The 13,723-nt window shown below is 36.8% G+C and overlaps 1 protein-coding gene across 1 annotated transcript; it reads left to right on the top strand.

The window, feature by feature from the left end:
* The first annotated feature begins 4,546 nt into the window (after positions 1 to 4,546).
* LOC122840230 (interleukin-1 receptor type 1-like) lies at positions 4,547 to 13,320 on the top strand. Its single transcript, XM_044132486.1, has 9 exons — positions 4,547 to 4,573; positions 6,498 to 6,564; positions 6,965 to 7,211; positions 7,870 to 8,053; positions 8,303 to 8,453; positions 9,944 to 10,009; positions 10,786 to 10,912; positions 11,431 to 11,579; positions 13,169 to 13,320. Exons 2-9 carry the CDS (start codon positions 6,501 to 6,503, stop codon positions 13,318 to 13,320), a joined length of 1,140 nt encoding a protein of 379 aa, XP_043988421.1. The 5' UTR covers positions 4,547 to 4,573; positions 6,498 to 6,500.
* Positions 13,321 to 13,723: the final 403 nt, after the last annotated feature.

Consider the following 13,723-nt stretch of genomic DNA (forward strand, 5'->3'; position numbering starts at 1 on the left):
AAAGACCAGTTCATGAATGAGCAGAAAGTAATGCTTTACTGCTAAACGATCCCAAAGCTCTCATTTGAATCTTATGCAGGTTAATTTGGTGATTTATTTATTTATTTTATTTTATTTTTTTGACGTGGGTAAAGATAATGATCTGAAAGAGGAAAAACACATAGAGATGCAACAAGTAGACCTTTTACCATCTGATTTCCATTTGCATGTTTCTTGCACAATCTTAACCTTTCGCCACAGATTTGATAAAATTTCATTTCCTCTAAGAACCTTATAGACGAACCTGTAATAACAAATTCAGCATAATCTTTTTTCAAGCTTTTCTGCCGTGGCAGAAACCAATTGACATTTTGAACTGGCATCGTCACTTTATATTAGCAATCAGCATCAGGCCTGGTGTTATAAATCAGCACATTATGCATTATAAAGAAAGCAAATCCTTGCTCTCTTACTCCAGTGAGGCTCCCTGTCTTATTCTTGAAGGCTTGGTCTCTCTCACTCTCTTGCAGCCTGAATAAGCAACAGATTTGTCCCAATTTCAGGTGTATCCGCAACTTTTCTTTTTTGCCATTTATTTTGTGCATCCACGCGGATTTTCAAAGACCAAAATGAATTATGTTTGAAATCTCTTCTTGATGAAAATCGAGGCATTGGTTTTGACTGAAAAAAAATCCCAGAAATACTCCTAGTATTTTTGATTTCTTATATTTGTTGGACATTGTTATTGTTTAAACCAAACTGTCCCATTTGCTTCTATTTAGAGATGTAGTAAGTCTGTGACAGTAGCCGCTTGATTCATCTTAGTCATGTGAAGCAACTATTTCTAAAGTAATTTCGTCTTTGTAGATTGTAGATGGCCAAAAAAAACAAAAGCTGTCCAAAAAGGGGGATCATTACTGTGTATATATATATATATATATATACACAGTAATGATTTGATAGCAATTTATAGCTCACTGACTTGATTAAGAAACGTGTCATGATGATAAATCTGCTACATTAAATGATTTGCCACTCAGCGTCAACATGCTTCCTCTCACCTTGTTTACATCCGGATTATGATCGGCTGTGTTTACTGGACGACGGGCCCCCGCTGAGTTCATCAGACGGCCGAAGGGCAAACACCAAGGACCACACCTGCAACCAGTTTACAATACCCAGCTTACGTGACGCAGTTGTCTGGAAGGAAACTGAATCACTGAGAGAACACGACTTCAACCACAAAGGAGGGATTTTTTTTTGTTTCTGTTTTTCTCACGGTGGTTTGAACAAGAAGCGTTTGAACGAGGACGCAGCGTTCAGCTGTTCTGAACATCTGAAGCTGTGTGACTGCAACGTATTTCTCTGAGACTCTCAGAAGAAGCTATAACAGTAAAGTTATCCCACGCATTTATCTTAACAGCATTCCTTATTGTTGGAATAAAGCCTCGCTAATGGAAAGGTGCTGACATCAGCTCTTATTTGCAACAATTCACTCAGAGGCTTTGCTTTAGCTCTCACTCAGACACTGATGGAGGTTCTTTGAAGGAGAAGCACTCAGTCACATTTTAAAAGTTGCTTTAAGCAGTAATGCATCATGCACGATAGTGCATGATACAGGTACATATTGTGGGATTCTAAATAAATATTGCAGGGATTTGGCTCCAATCTCTGAGCACTCCGGACAGACACCAGAGCATTTGATGTCCATTTCAAAAAAAGGATTGCATTCCTCTACCCTCCTTCATTTTATCAGCTTTGACAGAAAAGGCTCGGGGAAAACGGTGAAAACACAAAAAAAGATTGAATGAAAAACAACAGGACTCCTTCACATTGCTCGAGCTTTAGAAAGAGGTTGAAATAAGATCTAGTTTCATTCACCACGAGCTGCCAGGGGCGAGTTTTAGCCTCCAGCTCTTAACCCCCTCATTTGATGGTCAACGTGATTTAGCGTCCCAGAACGTTGCACTGTTTACATTCTGGATAATTATTTATTTTCGTAGTACAACACGGAAAGCCACAATCTGCGTCTTTTACCTTTCCATTTGCGCTCGTCTTTCAAATCAACTGACTCATTTCCTTCGTCTAATTTTGGGTCAACAGGCCGCAGGGAGGCTCTTATATACACTCCCCTCTTTCCAAAGAAATGGATGTTTATTTTCATCCTGATGTAGTTTCACTTTAATCCACTAAGAGTCTCCAGATAGATAGATAGATAGATAGATAGATAGATAGATAGATAGATAGATAGATAGATAGATAGATAGATAGATAGATAGATAGATAGATAGATAGATAGATAGATAGATAGATAGATAGATAGATAGATAGATAGATAGATAGATAGATAGATAGATAGATAGATAGATAGATAGATAGATAGATAGATAGATAGCACATGTCAGTGGTTTGTTTCTTCCTTTCCCAGTGAACTGCTGACTTGTGGCAGAGGAGGAAACTGGAATTGAAACTGGCAACTTCATTGCATAATGAATGTTTATTCAACTGATCCAACAATATCTGCCTAAATATTTGTAAATGCAGACGTGATTTTCACTGCTTCAGTGAAAATAGTGAAAAAAACAAACAAACAAAAAAAACAAAAACAATTATCGGCATTCAAAACACACGACTGTATTCGGTAGATTAAAACATGGACTGCAGTGAAAGAGGCAGAGCGATGTCAGAGCGATGTCACAGCGATGTCAGAGCGATGTCAGAGCGATGTCTGCTCTTTGTGTCGGCCAGCTCATTTCCTCACTGCAGAATCTCGGTCATGCAGGAAATGACCGTTGCAAGTAACTAAATAAATAAAAAAAATCGACTGGATTCATTTTCTGTTCCTCAACGGTGATCACATTTCGGAGATTTCCAGGTTCCTCCACACCACAATGTGTAACGATCACGTTAGCAAGGATGTTATGGTCAGTTGAGTCACTGACTCAGTCATCCATGATGGGTAAATGGGTAAATGGGTAAATGGGTAAATGCCTCTTTTGTGGCGCATATGAAGTGTTGTGGATGTGAGTTTCAATGCATGATTGACTGTGAAGTCACGGCTTCAGTGACTCAAAGTTCCTTTTACTCTTTGAACGTTTTGTCATTAAGAAATTTTACGACTACAAACATCTGTGCATTTAATTTATTATCTAAGAACAAGGAGGAGTGCAGACTTGTTAAATGTAAGAAAAAAAATCCTGCATGAGGATAATGTGATTTATCTGCACTTTGTATGTGTTTTATGAGATTATTTATTACACACGTGTCAAACTGAAGGCCTGGGGGCCCAATCTGGCCCACTGCAGCTTTCTCATGTGGCCATCCAGACTCCAAATTACATTAATAAATGTTCTCAAAACTGATCAAAACCATTGGGCTTAAGTGACTTGAGATCAAGCTGTAGTCCACAATTGATACGGCGAGTAATAAAATGTTGCATTTCACATCATACAGACATTTCTTAATTGGCACCACAAAATCTGCAATAACTGCAAAAGTTATTGCAATAGCAATAATAATAATCATCATAGAAATAACTTTTGAAAACACAGTTATTTGTGTTTTCAAATAACTGTTTTACCAATACATTGATAAAACCAATGTATTGGTTTTATCAATACATTCTGACACAAGCAGCCCTTTAAGAACACTCAGATTTTTCACACGGCCCAAAATTAAAATAAGTTTGACACCCACGATGTTTTCACTTCATTAATAATATTTTCCGTCTTCTGTTTTCGTTGGACAGCGTTAAAGCAACGGGAAAACGTTAAGCTGTATGAACACTTTTACAACGCAAAGATTATTGTTTGAATGGAGGATGTTTAATCAGTTGTCAAAAGTTAAATATCAGCCAAAAGATGGGTAATGTTTATTTTTAGTTTCCAATAATATATATATATATATATAAATATATATATATATATATATATATATATATATATATATATATATATATGTTTTTTACATACGTTTCCCCCTTCTTAATTACATGTATTCAAAGTAAAATCTAATTTTTTTATAAAATTAATATTGTCACTCATCAACATGAGATAGTATTACCGTAATAAAATATCAACTAATTTAAAGCCTTTCACATTTTACACAACTATACATAGAGGTTCCACCAAAACAAGACAGCGTTTCTCTGGAATACCAACAAACTAGACGCAAAAACATCTAAAACATAAAAATAAAATTCTTAACAGCTTGATGGTGATGCCAGGAAAACTGACCTTAATGGCACATCTCGTCTGGATCCCATTGAGAAGCCCTTCCAGGAACACGGAGCTTTATTTAGTACATTGTCTATTTATAAGGAGTCCATGTTATGAATTCCATAGATGCAACCAGAATCGTTAATTCCTTCCACATCCAGGATGGAAAACAAGCCCATTAGGACCATCACTCAGCACTTATAAGGCAGGACAGAGCTCTATAAAAAGAGAGGGGAGCCGTGAGTCGGACCACAGAAGTGTAAACAGTGAAGAACTTCTTCCACAAAGAGGTAGAAGCAGTAGGACGGCATCCAGCGCTGTCTTTGTTTCTTCATCCGGTTCTCCTCGAACTGCCTCCGTGCGGGGGACTCGTGAGGGTGAGCGCGCGCTTCTGTAACCCTGCTTAATTTCTGGTTCTTTTGTTTGATTTTGTTAGGTTCCGGTTTGGTTCTTTTGCGCACGGGGAGGGTTGATTTAAAAAGGTCGGAGCGCGCGCTAACAGCAGGCTCTTCTCAGAAGTCTCTCAACCCGAGCAGTAGAGGTAATAAGAAATTCATATTGAGTTTACTGTTACGGTTTTCTTCTATCAAAACTATATATAGGTATATATATATAGTTATATATATATATATATACCTATACCTATATATATATGACTAGTTACATTTTACCTTTTGGAAACGAGAAGTAGTTTTTTTTATTACTTTTGCTTGAGTAATATTGTTATAAAATTTTTTGTTTTTAGTAAAGTTTATGACAGTTCTATCATATTTCACATTTCACAGGTTTACAGGTTTATTAATTAATTGTTTTTATCACTGTCTATGAGGACAATATTAACTTGTAAATGATTAGTTAGAAAGCTGGCAAAAAAATTAAGTTCCTTATTTGATGCGTACAAGACAGTTTAAAGTGGTTAAAGCGCTGAAATTAAGTTAAACATTAAGTTAAACAGGAAAAATAGTTTCCTACTTGAACTTAGTGAATTTGGCTGTAATTTATAACAACTGTTGTACGTAAATAGTGAACTTGAATTATTCATGGGTAAAATTAACATTAATACTGTAGTTTGAAGATTTCTCATTTTATAAAAAAAAAAATTGTGACATCTCCTACTGCTATGTGTTGTTTATTAAGGAAGTCTTTAAAAAGCCATTTTTGAATCTTTTGGATCATGGAAAATAAATGTTCAGCATTGGAGCTGGGGTCCTAATCCCACTCCTGAGAGATTTGTTATGCAATCCCAGTTCGATGCTAACATTATGCAGCAACTGCTGTTGCTCTTCAAGTTCAAGTTGCCCTTGTAGTTAGAAACATTCTTCTTTACAGTTGTGAAAAGAACTTCAAGTTACTTTTATGTAACTTATTTTATGCACAAAATAAGTATTCACCGCGTGTGCCACAACAGGATTAAGAAACATTCATTATTCAGCACAACACAACGAGTGAGGTTGAATCACTTCTAAAGCTGTGATGCGTTTGCAGTTCACAGCCTGGATTTAGCTTCAGGGTGACTCACTAAGTGAATAATAACTCTTAGTTATTCATTTACATCCTGTGGTATGTCATGTGTCTTCTCTTTGATGTAACAGTTTAACCAAAAAAAAAAAACATATTAAAAAAGGAGAGAAGAAGAAATGACTTTAACAGAAGTAGGAATAAAGCAGCATATTCAAAAAACGGGGCAAAAGTCTAAAATCAAGATGAAATCTATACATAAATGTTTTTATTTCATTGCTATAAATTTGTACTTTTATAAATTACGTCACATGGTGAATTGTTAGAATACATTTTACTGTAATTATCAGATGGCTGGGATTTTCTTGCTTAGACTTTGCTTTCTCCAATGATTGTCCTCTGACTCTAATTGCAGTTTAAGCAGTTTTCTGTTATTATTCTAACTTTTTATCAACTTTTTAGAGCTATACAGCATGCTAAAATGCTGAGCAAAACTCCTGGGTGGGCCTAGCTCCGCCTTCAAGGCAAAGCTCCTCCTCAGAGCTGCTTCTTACATGCTTCTACCTCGCAAAACTCTCCTCCTCTTAGCTCCTTCAGACTAGTCAACAGCAATCAGCAAACACCTGGTGGACCTTCACATCTGCTGAACTTGTTGTAGGAATTACTTCTTAGTGCAACACTGGTAAAAATGGCATTTAAAAAATGGCAAGCAGTTCTTTATCCATTCACAAAGGAAATGGCCCACTAGTTCATCCGGTCGTCTAAAGTTACATTACTCACTTTTGAATTTGAAGAAATGCAAATCAGTGTGAACAGTTTGAGAATGAACTTTGTCTCTTTCAGCTAATGGACGTCTCCAGGCTTCTCCTGTCCATCGTCATGGTGATGTCCACGTCTGATGGGAGTTCAGGTAGATGTCATCATTTATAGGCAGTCACACTCATGAGGCCAGAATGAGATGCATGATGTAAGAAATATCATCAGCTATGAGTGCAGAGTTTATGGCTCATGAGGAGAGACGGTTCATCATGCAAACATGCAGACCAGAGGGCAAATTTAAAGGAAGCAAAGCGAAGTCTGTTTTGGGTGACAAATGACAGAGAAAAACAAACATTCTGGGAATTCTGGTTACTCCCCTCAATGCTTAACTAAACGAAGAAGTAAATGACTACATATTTTAAAAAAATAAAAACCATAAAGAGCTTTGCAGAAGGGTAGCCACAGGAAGGCAAAGTGAAATGTTGTTATGCATTTCCATTAAACATCGACCATTCTTGTTTTTAAGTGTCTTTTTTTATCCTCATTTTCAGAAGCATCAGATTCTTCCTGCTTCAACCTGGACCAGGATAGATATAAAGTTATTAAAGGTGAAGCGTTTTATTATGTGCCCTTCGACCTGGATGACCCCAACCTGCCTGATGCAAACATCACGTGGTACAAAAACGGTCCAGAGGTCATGAATATCACCACAGACGAGACACACAGGATCCATTACCATGGAGGAGCTCTGTTTTTCTTAAACATCAGCGCTAACGATGCTGGTCACTATTCTGCCAGGTAAGTTCACTTAGTTTTGTTACGTTGCCATAAACTTTGGTATATTTAAAAAGATGATGTTATGTGGATCTTAACATCAAGCCTCGTCACATATTTGAGGTATTATACGTGATCTGTCGTAATAAGATAATTAGTAATTACTAGCTTATTTTTTTGGAAAACTATAATTGCTCAGTTTACTAAAAACACAGAAAATGCTTCCATCCAAAACAAAAAAGAAGAAGATAAAATGACATTGCAATACGTTCCTCTGCTGATGAATGAGGGAAAATAACTCTAGTTTCTTCCTCAAAGGAGGAAGTGATGAGTTTAGTGCAGAAACCTCTAATTTCAGAGATTGTGTCATCTGTGAAAGTAAGGTTATATTAGTAGACCACAAAGTGAAATATTTTGCTGTCATCATGGTTTTATGGTCTAACGCTGTTAGTCCACAAGCAGAGAATCAGGTGATCTTATAAGTGAGGGACCGAACGGTGCAGCATGAAAATGAACAGTTTTTAGTCACAGAAACAGATCTGAGGACATTTATCTCATGACCTTTAGAAGATTTAATAATGTCTCTTTGCATTTTAACTCTGTTTTATTTCTAAGCTTCCAGATCCTTTTTGATCTTTGATGTTTCAGATCAGCTTATCTGTGAATGTTTCTTCCTCCACAGGCACATTGAGGCATCAGGTGAATGTTTCTACTATCATGTGAAGATCGAGGTCTTCGATGAAACAAGTCGAGAGAATCTGACCTATGGATCCATCCGAAACTCTGACCAGAACAAAAACATTCCTTGTCCGCAGCCTGTTAAAGACACATGCAAAACATTTAACGGGAACTTCACCTGGTTCAAGGTGAGGGAATCTGATTACAATAACTCTTACTGCTGTTATGTAACATTGTATGCAGCTCTGCTCTAGTGGCAGCGCTGCAGAACCGATGGAAAGCATGTCAAGATATTTCTGAGTGGATTTTATCTCCTGTTTGCAAGAGATGTGCATCTAGTGAATATTTATTGTAGAGTGGTGAGTTTCTAAAATGTTAACAGAAGATAAAACTTTTTTTTTCCATCCCTTCTGACGTCGTCCTCATTTTTATTGCAGGGCAAGAATCTGATTCCCGGTCAACACAAAGAAAGGCTGTGGGTAAATGATGCAACAAAAGAGGATGAGGACATTTACACCTGCTTATGTACCTGGACTCACAACCACAAGGTGTACAACTCTTCTGGTTCCAGGAGACTTGTTGCTCTCGGTGAGTCCTTTACATGGTTGGGTATTCAGAGGCAGACAGGAATGTTGCTTTGCTCTAATAAATATAAAGTGAAGTGAAGAAGTATTTGCTCCTTCCCTGATTGATTCTGTTTTTGCTTCTTGGTCACATTTGTTTCATCAAACTGATATCAACGATATCTTAAATGGACACTAAAGGCAGTTATCAAATGCTGATTCCATAAACTAAGGGAAAAGTTAACCAACCCCACCTGGTGCTCAGCTGATCAACTCTGTTCCATACGATCCTCATTTTGTTTATCTATTCTGTTTGCTGCCATCCTCTTATTAGACGTGTGTTTTTCTCATTGTTGAATCCTAAACACTAATCTTTACTGAGTCAAGTGAGACCCTGCAGATCTTAAGATGTTGTTCTGGATTCTTTTGCGATTGATCTGGTGTAATTTGGGCAGACTGCCCACTTCTGGAAGACTCTCCACTCTTCCACGTTTTATCCGTTTGTTAATAATGGCTTCACTGTGGTTGACTTTAGTCTTTATAACCATCTCCAGACTGATAGATGTTGATAAACTTGTCTTTGATCTGTTCTTGAGTTTATTTAGCTCATTGCGTGATGTGATCCTTCTAGAGATTTTTCGCCTTCTGCTTAAGTGATTTATTGATTTTTGCAGATCTGATAGTAAATAAGTCTGTTGCTAGTGAAAGAGCACTCTGCTTTCTAAAACATGAGATAATTCACGGCTTAACAAAAGGGAATTGCACTTTTGCATTGTGTAAGGTTGGTTTGGATACTTTCTTTGTGTTGAAATCTGCTTTTTGTATTTTCTCAGGTTTTCTTGAATGGTGAAATCTACTTGATGGGCGGAAATATATATGTAAATTTATTGTTTTATCTATTTAGACAAAAGTAAAATCAAGAAAGAAGGAAAAAAATTGCAATTAAAACAAATGATCATGCCCAACTGACAAGCAATTTTACATTATTTGTTCGAAAAGGAGCAGGTAGAAGACCAGATCTTATGAATTCCTGCCCCTTTTATACTCATCAACTTATAAACAATTAAATCTCCATCTTGGTTAGATTCGAAAAAACATAAGGAATCAGTAAGGGAAGAGAAATATTTGTAAAGTGCTGCATGCAACCAGTCCTTCTGAGACCAAATAAGTAAAAGAATCCTGAAAAATCTTTAGAGTCCAATTACCTTGTTTTACTTACATATTTTTAAATGTTAGTTACAAGTTGCATTTTGGAAAACTATCAGTAGTGTCTCACTTGTACAAAAAAAAGCTTACATTCACAATCCTGACTTTTGTGAGAATCTCAACGCTCTTGGTCGCCCCCTGTTGGTTTGGAGTCCCTAACCAGCAGCTTGGATTGCTTAAACACCTCTGAATATATTTTGCCATCCTGGGAAATATTTTAGCGAGCATTTCCCTGTAATTACATTTTATTGGGTTCAGCTTCTGTAAAGGACAACACAGTGAAAACCTTTCAATCTTGCTCCCTTACAGAGAAAGCTGTTTATGAAAATGTAAAAATCACCTCTCCAAACACAACGGAGCAGCTGGTTAAGAAAGGTAAGAAAACGTCCTAAAACATGAACATCACAGATCATCAGTCTCAGTTTCTGTGCTTTATCACAGGAAAGTAGTCAGAGAAAAGTAACTGCTTAAAAATGATACTTTTCTCATTGTATTTAAGATCATTTTACTTCTGGAGCACATTTTCGGCAACAAGGCAGTTCAAAGTGCTGTACATGAATTAGAAGGAAATACAAACAAAACAAAAGAAAAGCAAGTGAAAATAAAATTATAGAAGTACATATTGGTTCCCCATGTCTAATAAGAATATGATTTTATAAACTAGTCGGGGTTTCCCTGGATTCTTGATCTGGTAAAACGAGATGTTGGTTCTCCATGTTTGATTCTATAAAATAGATGGTCCTTAATGTTGATCTGATGTGATGAGCAGCTTTAATGGTATTTCTTGCATTATTTACTTTGTTTTTTATTTTTGGACTGCCATGTTCAAATAGGCACTATCTGTATAAAACCCAAAAAGAGGAAAAAAGACAATTTTGTAGAAACTGTTAATGAGCAACATTTTATCACTTCTCATATTATTTATCCCACACAGTTTAATTTTGTTAAAATTGTAGATAGAGCTGAATATTCACTTCAATTAAATATAAATTCAAATTTATAAATTCATGAACAATTATAAATCTAAAACGTATTCATGTTTTTGGTGTGAAATAAATTCTGATTTAGAGATTGGTTGCAGATGAGTGCAAATAACTCTTCAGTGAGTGGAAACTGTATTTTAATGTAACAGACCATCATGTGTCCAACAGGCTCCAGCGTGAAGCTGAACTGCACCGTTTACTGTGGGATCAATGCAGCGTGGGACTGTGAGGCCACATGGCTGATTAATGGAAACCCAGCAAAGCAGACGGACGGATACAACGAAACCACCAAATTGTAAGTCTGAACATTACGTTAAATATTTTTTTTTCCCCACCAGGGGGTCCTTTTTGTGGGCTCTAGTGTCCCTTTTATCATAGTAGGCTGACAGGAAAGGGGGAAGGAGAGGGGGGAAGACATGCGGCAAATGTCGTCGGGTCCGGGAATCGAACCCGCGACGGCCGCTTCGAGGACTGAAGGCCTCCAAACGCCACCAGAGCACGCCCCATGTTAAATATTTTGTGGTAAATTTAGAGTATAATTTTGAATTTATACTTTTTTCCACCTGAGGACATCCGTTGTGCTAATAGAACATTTCCTAATAATCTAATAGAAAGGTTGAATAAAGTTATTTAAATGTCCATTCAGAAAATTGATATTTAAGTTGGCGTCATAACAATCATAACAACAACTATTTAGTCAAATTCTGACGTCAACATGACAGATGTTGAAGTTGACAGGTAATCGTTTTTCTCTGTTTATTTATTGATGATGTTCCAATGTATTAATGAGGTAAATTTTATTTTATTTCTCAGAGACATCGAGGATCCTTCAAAGAGAACCTTCTCCACAGCCACCCTGACCATCGCAAAGGTTTCAGAAGATGATTTCCAGCATGAGTTTAAGTGTCTGGGCTCAGGATTTTATACAGTAACCTCTGCAACTTTAACTCTGAAGAAAGATGGTTAGTATCACGATGCGTTCCTAAACTTTTCAACTTCTGGCTACATGATATGATATTTGTAGAAGCAGCTGTTAATGTCGCAGGTGATACTATGCTGACCCAAATTAAAAACCTCATGCTGGCATATCTATGTTTATTTTGGGTTGGTTTTTGTGTATGTTTGATTGCGTTATTTATATTCTTCTTTTTTTTTTGTAAATTCTGTTGATTTTTCTGTCGTTTCTAAGTTGTGGCCATGTAAGATAATCCCTCTGTTTGCTTATTTTTGTTTTGTTCAGCATCTTGTAATGGAGGGTCTTCACATAAGTGACCCAATTTCGATTTATTTATTTATTTTTATTTTATTTTTTTTTTACGTAATGCCACCTGTATCCGATCTGAACAGCACAGATCGACCCAGGCCGCTTGTATATCCGATACGTATCCGATTAAAATGCGACCTGAACGTCACCGATAGTCAAAAAATCTCACTACTCTGTGTCCTGAAGCCCTGTCAGCAACCATGTCTACTTCCGCAAACACTGAGCACTTCTTCTTTTTATGGCGGTTGGGAGAACAGTGAGGACGCTGACGTTACTGCGCCCTCTACTGCGCATGCGGGACACTTTCAGGTCGTTTACCAGTTCAGACTGCAGAACATTTGTTCGCATATTTGTGGCAGTGTGAACGGCCCCGGCAAAAAAAAAAAAAAAAAAAAAAGATTTGGTAAAAAAAAAAAAAAAAAAAAGATTTGGTAAAAAAAAAATTAAAAAAAATCGGAATTGGGTCACTTCACACTTCAGGCTGGAGTGTGAACGCAGCCCAAAATGCTTTTGTTAGCTTGTAAATCCCTTAATGGCGAAGTCCAAGACACATTAAAGATGTGATTTTTTTTCGATTTGTCTTTAGTAATGGGATATCATAAAGTGTAGTCTGTTTTTCAAGCTGACATCGTTGTCCCTTACTTTGCCACAACAATGTAACGTTTTATGCTTGTTTGTTGTGTTTTATTTCTAGTCATGTGAAACACGTTGAATTAGTTTGTTGCTGAAAATGTACCATTCAAATAAAATTGCCTTCCCTTCCCTTGCATGAATATTATTTCCTTTAAACTTTTGCCAGGTTTTGTACTTTGAGTTTCAGATCTTTATAGTTCTTCCACATTTTTTCCCCTTCTGAGTCACTTATGACTTTACTACCCAACACAACAGTAAAAACAACAGAAGTTATGCTAAGACTATTAAGTTCCATTTTATTTTATTTATAAAAAAGGAAGACCTATACGTTGTTTTTTTTTCCTTCACTAAATCCTTTTCTCTCACTTGTCTGTGCTTTGGCTCAGCCACACCAAGCATGACCCACGATAATTCTTTTAATATTGTGTAAATTAATTGGATACCATTTGAATTTGCTAAAAAGGCAGAAAGGTAAACAAAAAGGTTTTTCTGATTTGTAAAAACCCAGTAGACATGCTGACCCACTGGAGGTAATCTGATGTCTCTGCTTTGGGAACCAGTGGCTTAAACTGAACAACATGATGCTGTTCTTAGACGAGTTTTGTTGGATGTGTTATGAATCTTACTGAAAACATATTTGTATCTGTCTTCCAGAGTCCTTCACTTTCATCATTGTTTTTCTTGTTTTGGGAGCGTGTCTGATTTTGTTCGCCGCTGGGCTGGTGAAACATTTTGTCACTGACCTCGCTCTGTTGATGAGGCCCTGCTGCCCTCCAAGAAGATGCAATAAAGGCACAATATGTTAAAGGTTTTGCTTCCTCAGATGAAATCTGTGGGTTACTATCAATTTAAAAGAAGGCTAAATAAGTGAGCTGAATTTAAGCAATGATTTAACAATTCAGACATGAAAAATGCTAAATAATAGTTTTCTTTATGAGAAGATTGGCATTTAGTGAGCTCTAATGTCAGCACTTTTCTTCTACCGCCAATAAAATAAACAGTGTACATCATTGTGGAGCCATACAGGGGAGCAAAGGCATACAAGCCCCAACGACAAATGAAGGATGTGATGTAGAAATTCGGAACCAATCACTGTTAAAGGTGCTATCCAGTGTACGTAGACCTAAACATAGTGTGGTACTTGTAGAATATACAGTCCTACCGATGGTCTGGACCCTACGCTCTTGAGAAACGATTGGATCAAATTTT

Source organism: Gambusia affinis, linkage group LG11, assembly GCF_019740435.1.
Source record: "Gambusia affinis linkage group LG11, SWU_Gaff_1.0, whole genome shotgun sequence".
NCBI lineage: Eukaryota > Metazoa > Chordata > Actinopteri > Cyprinodontiformes > Poeciliidae > Gambusia > Gambusia affinis.